At 43.1% G+C, this 6,050-nt stretch overlaps 1 protein-coding gene across 4 annotated transcripts in view; it reads left to right on the top strand.

Moving 5' to 3' along the window:
* Nucleotides 1-5,627, top strand: part of LOC107200563 (TRPM8 channel-associated factor 2) — a 23,455-nt gene extending 17,828 nt beyond the window's left edge. For all 4 annotated transcript variants that reach the window (XM_015619243.3, XM_033516710.1, XM_015619246.3 and 1 more), the window contains 3 exons: nt 383-622; nt 2,487-2,824; nt 4,392-5,627. In XM_015619243.3, coding sequence (XP_015474729.1) covers nt 383-622; nt 2,487-2,824; nt 4,392-4,637 — 824 coding nt within the window. In that variant the 3' untranslated portion in view covers nt 4,638-5,627. The remainder of the gene's footprint in view (nt 1-382; nt 623-2,486; nt 2,825-4,391) is intronic.
* Nucleotides 5,628-6,050: the final 423 nt, after the last annotated feature.

Genomic DNA, 6,050 nt, shown 5'->3' with positions numbered 1-6,050 from the left:
TTTCTTCTTGCTGTCTCTCAAACTGAACAGAACCAGCATTGTTATGTGAAACAACAACTCTGCTGGACAAAAATAAATGAGATGCAAGAGAAACTTGATGCTTCTTTTGTTCTCTGATACGAAACAGGGATCTATTCTTGCTATGCTACTCTGTTATATGCCAGTCCTTTTCTGTTTCCTACCTATTAATGAGCCTGAGGAAGCTTCCCAAGAACAGATTGAGGACTGGCTATGTAACAGCCACCACCTACAGTCATACAACTACCACATACTGTTTTCTAAGAAATTTTCATGACCTGGTCACTTTGTCTGAGCTTCATCTCTATGAGCATGATCAGAAGTCAGAATTGCCTTTATCTGATTTTCTGTGTTGTTGCTGTAGGGGAGACCTGTGAAAGGCAGTGGGAGGCCTGTATCCGGCACTACCCTGCTCCCTGGGCAGAGCTTGCTGTTGAGAATCTCATCCTGACGGTGCCTTCTGACAGCATCCGCCACATGGAGAACCCACGGCCGCTGCTGACCCTGTGGAACGAGATCATGGTGGCGATAAGCAAGTTGGCAGCAGTACCAGCAAAATTCCCAAGGCCAGAGAGGATTGTAACAGATGTCCAGATCTCATGTGGTAGGTACATTGCCATATGGCCTTCTCCAGGGCTAAGAGGCAAGTGGTCTCTAGCAGCAGTGTCTTTTCCTTCAAGGTTATTTTGCTGAAACCAGACTGGGAACATATGTGAGGTGTTAAATGACTGTGACCCTTGCATAATTTTGAGCTACTCCAATGGGGTGGAAATGTGGTAAGGCAGGGTTTGAAAAAACATGTGGATCTTTCCAGATGCCTCCCTGCTCTCAGAACTGGTGTTGTCTCCTTAGCTGTTCTCCTGTTGGGGTGTGTTAAGATGCAGAGTTGCTGACTGCAGTGCCTTTAGCTCACATGTAGTTATTCATTCCCCCTCCTGAATGCACTGTAGAGTCAGTGCAGCTGGGAAGCAGTGACCTGATTTCTATTTTTTCTCTGGCTCAGCCACGGGACTGTTCTCATGTGTTCAGTGACAACTTCCAAACCTCTGTTTTAAACCAGCCTATTTGCTGGAGGTGGGCTCCACAAAGGTTATTGTGGGCAAAGGTTAGCCAGAAAAGATGTGTGCCTGGGATGATGACTGTGGAAGCAGCTCCAGTATTTCTGTCAAAGCCCAGGAGTGTGTGTATTTTTGCAGCTGATGCTCCCCCACTCCAGCTTTTCCAGTTACAAACTGAGTGCCTTCAGTCAAGAATGAAATTATATAGTAAACATGGAACTTTGCAATAAAAATTTTGCCCAGTTGTTTTTCAAAATAAACTGGTTAAATTTATCATCCCACAATGAGGCAAGGGCTTGGCCTGAAACATCATGCCCTAAACTTCTGCTAAGCTGCAGTGGAAAGAATTTGTGGCACATCTTGGGAGTGTTAGGTTCTGCTGTGGTGAGCAAATGCCAGTTAAAAATATCATAGCTTACAGACATAATATTTCTTTTGTCTTGGGTGGACTAAATGGTTTCACTCTTATTTCTGGATCTGAACTTTTTGGGTGCTAGTGGTTGCTAATTGTATATATTCCTCTTACTAAAAAAGAAGAAACTTAAAATCTTCACTAGTTCCTGCAGGAACTAGTTCCAGGCCATTCACATTGATGTTAACTGGTTCCTGCAGGAAGAGGATTGCCATTCCTGTTCATTCACCAGGCTCCCTCTATACAAAGGGCTGCTTATCCTCTGCTACAACAGGTGTTTGAATTTGGGGGCATTGCTCTTGCATGAAGTTTTGGGAATCTTCAAGGAGGACCAGTTAGGGAAGAAGACATGAAGGAGGTATACGTAAAATCCCTTGCAGTGCACGTTTCTTTCCTAGCAACCTGTTGGGAAGTTATGGAATAGCCATCCTGCAAGGTTAAGAACAGGCTTAAGTATAATAGGCTTTGTAGCCCTTAAGCATGACAAACTGTGTTTTCTATGTGTTTCATCCACACCAGTGACCACTGGAGTGCAGGCCTGCAGTATCCACCCTCTACACAGGAGCACTCAAGGAGTGCCATGGTGGTGAATCACATTATTGCACAGTTGGTGCATGTGCTCAGCCTGTGGGAGTTCAGGTGTGTTCTGGGCAATGGTCAGGCTTTTCTCCTCATCCTAACGCCTCAACCTCAGTCCAACCATGAGTGTACATTTATATATAAAAAGGGAAAGCAGGCAGAACTGCACTTAACTGATGGTTCAGTCGTACATTTACTTGTTTGACTATTGTAAGGGTGACTATCTGTTGCTGTGAAACTTGATGTATTTCCTTACGTCACACTGGGAAAAGCTGGTCATTCATGGTAATTTAAAAAGTGTTATTTATGAGATGGAGGAAAGGCACTAGAGAAATGAAAAAAATACCATAATCATTTATGTCTAAGAAGCACTGAGGTGAGTACTTAATGTCATGTGTTGTTACCTGTTTCTCCTGCAGGCTGGATGCATGCTGGCTACCCCATCATGGGCCACCTGGATTCAGTGAAGGAGATGTTAGATGTGAAGCACATACAAACTGCTGGTCTTTGGGGTCCCATCCATGAGCTGGGACACAATCAACAGCAGCAGGCATGGGAGTTTCCTCCTCACACCACAGAGGCCACATGCAACCTCTGGTCTGTCTATGTTCATGAGGAGGTGCTGGGCATTCCCAGGCATCAGGCCCATCAGGCACTCAGGCCACAGTGCCGGAAGGAAAGGATAAAAGAGTATTTGAAGAAAGGTGCTCAGCTAAAGGACTGGAACGTGTGGACTGCTCTGGAGACATACCTGCAGGTAACAGGGAAAAGTGTGTGTGTGTTCTTAGTGCAGTCACTGAAGCCTGTGTCAGAAGGATGTCTGCAGCCTGATGACTGTAGCTGTGTAACCTTGTAAGTGTTTGATTACTGTCAGGGTTTATTGTGGGCCCAGAAAGCACCTGAGAGGTAAGCAGGCAGAGTGCCTAAAGTTGATGGCTCCTGAAAACCTTCCTTTGCCAGACTTGGGCTTAGCCACTCAGGGAGGTAGCTCACTGCAACATACTAATCTTTCTCCCTGGAAGAGAAACAGGAACTGCTGCTTGTTATACAACATGGGAAAAGGAGGATCAAACTTGGGCACAGCTCTTTAATCCACAGCAGATTTCCTGTGAGACAGTGGGCTTGTTGTCAAAAAACTTTGGGACTCTAAAAGTGCCAAAAAGTGCACTGTCTAGAAGAGCTGGGCATTGAAAAGTCTCCTGGTGGAGACTTTTTTTTACATGGCTTGTAAAAAACTGACAGAGAGGAGGGTGTTCATATCCAGTGCACTGAGTGGAGCCAGTGTAGTCTATCAAGTGGCATGAGGATGGGCTTAGCCTATCCTCCTGCACACAGAGCTGGATCTCTCACTGTGGTTGAGACTCTAAAACATGAACCCTGTCCTAGATTAAAGTGCATTCCCTCAGGAAGCATGCAAGAGAGATTTCCTCCTTTCCCTTAATCCTCCTAGAAACTATTAGCCTAATGGAAAAAGCACTCAACCTGATTTTAACTGGGGACTGCAAAGCAGATGTCCATTATGATGGCTTAAGATACTGACTGTTGTGAGATGAGTATCCCTCAGCTTCTTTGTCTGAGAGCTCTCACATTTTATATGAGGAAAGGAATATTTACTGGAGTATTGATCCTGACTTTTCCACATCCCAGAGAAGCATCTGAATTGTCAAGCTGAAGAATCATCCTCTGGGGTTTTTTGGTGCAATGAATAATAAAATATTTATACAGAGTGGAACAGTTTTAGGAGGAGATATTTTCCCACAGTACCTTACCAGTTTGGCCACTGCCTCACTGCCTCACCCACACTTGTAGGCCGGGATGTCTCATCTCCTGTTTGGTTACTAACAGGATTGCTGGAATAAATGTAGCATGAAAGAACAGTTCTAATTCTGCAGCAGCAGTTTTTCTGTTTGAACTCCTTTTGTTCTTATTCTTAGGCCAAGCATGTCCTGTTCATAATTTCTCCTTCTCATTTTCTCAACACTCCTTGATCTCCTGTGCTCCTTCTTTCTGGCTATCCTGTCAGTGTCCCTCCCCTCTGATACTGTTTTCACTGTCTTCAAAGCAGCAGCTTATGTAATAGGTTGCTGACACTTCTGGCTACTCCCAATGTATCTTTGATCTCTGTTTGTTTTGGGAGATCAGTATAATGGAGGTATTTTTCTGTATTTTAGTGCTGTTAGTTATGCTCTGAAGCCTGAAAGTTGGGTGCTTTCATCTAAATTTACATTCATTCTATAAGACACTGCAGAGACCTGTGGAATTTTCTATTGTGTGCCAGTGAAATGATAGCTTAATTGTTTGTACACTGAATTATTTTTCATCAGTTGCAGGAAGGGTTTGGTTGGGACCCCTTCACCCACCTCTTCTCTGACTACCAGAAGATATCCAAAATCCCAAAAGACAACAGTTCTAAGATGAATTTGTGGGCACAGAAGTTTTCTCAGCAGGTGAATAAGAATTTGGCTCCGTTCTTTACAGCCTGGGGATGGCCTATCAAGAAAGAGCTGTCTATGGAACTATCCTCTCTACCCAGCTGGGAACAGGATCCAATGAGATCCTATAGTCCATAAAGGAAAACTATGTAAATCTTTCTTCTCATACTAGCTATGAGAGCTATCTTTTTCTCTTTATGTGCTACATGATAGCTCACTATGTGCTTGGATTTATGCTGGATTATTCAGCTTCTTGATGCCAGTGGAGGCCAATGCCAACAGAAATTCAACAGGGATCAGCAGATCAGCAACCACCTAAGCTATCTTCTGAAGGGTTAAATAATCAATGAGCTTTGTTCTGGGTTCTTCACCTCAGGAAGAATGCAATTCTCCATTGATTTACTTCCTACAGAACTTTTCTCTGATGAAATGGAAGTTTTCTGGGTGGAGCATTCCCTCAACCAGTTTCAAGGACTTTACCATGGGAATAGAGATCTTTAAAGCAAATAGTAGCCTCCACAATGTTGTATTCTTAAGTTATAATCTCAGTAACATGGGATTTTCACAATTATTTTTGTTACCCTAAAATCCCTAATTGTTAATTCCTCTAATTATGCAGAACTTCCACACCTGTTGTGAAAGTGGCCTTATAATGCTTATAAACAGACTATGTAATGCATAGTTGATATTGAAATACTGTAGATTTCTTCCCACATTCTATAACTCTGTGATCCAACACCCATCTTTATGTGAACAAGTCAATTACAAGTTGGAGCTGTCCTCAACCAGAGCTTGACAGCAAGATACATGCCAATGAAGATGAGAGAGTGGAAACAGGGAGGTGATTTGACAGTAGTCAGTAATGGTTTAATGTGTGGACACATCAAAAGTTAAAGACAGGCACTGACCTGACAGCCTGAGGGAGCAGCGAGAAAGAAGACAACAGTTCATCAACACAGAGGACCAGCCTTTCCAAGGTGCAACAAAAGTTCATGTTAATCCCAGCTCTTTCATAATTGCTCAGCTATTATGGGTTCTGGCAAGCATGTTTATGCTTAGCCTCAGATCTCACTAGTCCCAGCCTATTCCTTATGTATCAGTAATAAATAAAATCACTGTAGACTTGCAGGTTTTGTATGTGGTCCTATTTTCATGCCTCCATGCCCAGTAAAAAAAGGCCTAAATAGAGATGACCTAAATAGAAGTGGCCTTGGTGGTAAAGTTGAGAAAAATCACCAGGGAAGTCTCTAGTCTGTGGTGTGGCCTTGTATATTTCATAGTGCCAAAGGAGAGCACAATAGGCCAAATAGCAGTCACAATTAAAGAGGCTGTGCAGTCTCCATTTTTCAGGCTTGGTAAGTGATTCCAAAACCTAACTGTAACAGGGGAGTAAAGAGGCATTTCTGCATTTGTGGTTTACCCATATTTTCCTGATTTTCTGGGGGTTTCCTTTTTGTGGTCATGTGTGTAGAAAATGTCAAAATATGTAACATCCCAGGAAAGTCTTTGAATTAAGCTTTGTATTTCTTAGCCTGGAAAGTACATTGATAA

Source organism: Parus major, chromosome 1, assembly GCF_001522545.3.
Source record: "Parus major isolate Abel chromosome 1, Parus_major1.1, whole genome shotgun sequence".
Classification (NCBI taxonomy): Eukaryota; Metazoa; Chordata; class Aves; order Passeriformes; family Paridae; genus Parus; species Parus major.
The sequence above is the reverse complement of the archived record's forward strand: the minus strand, read 5'-3'. Positions and strand labels throughout refer to the sequence as shown.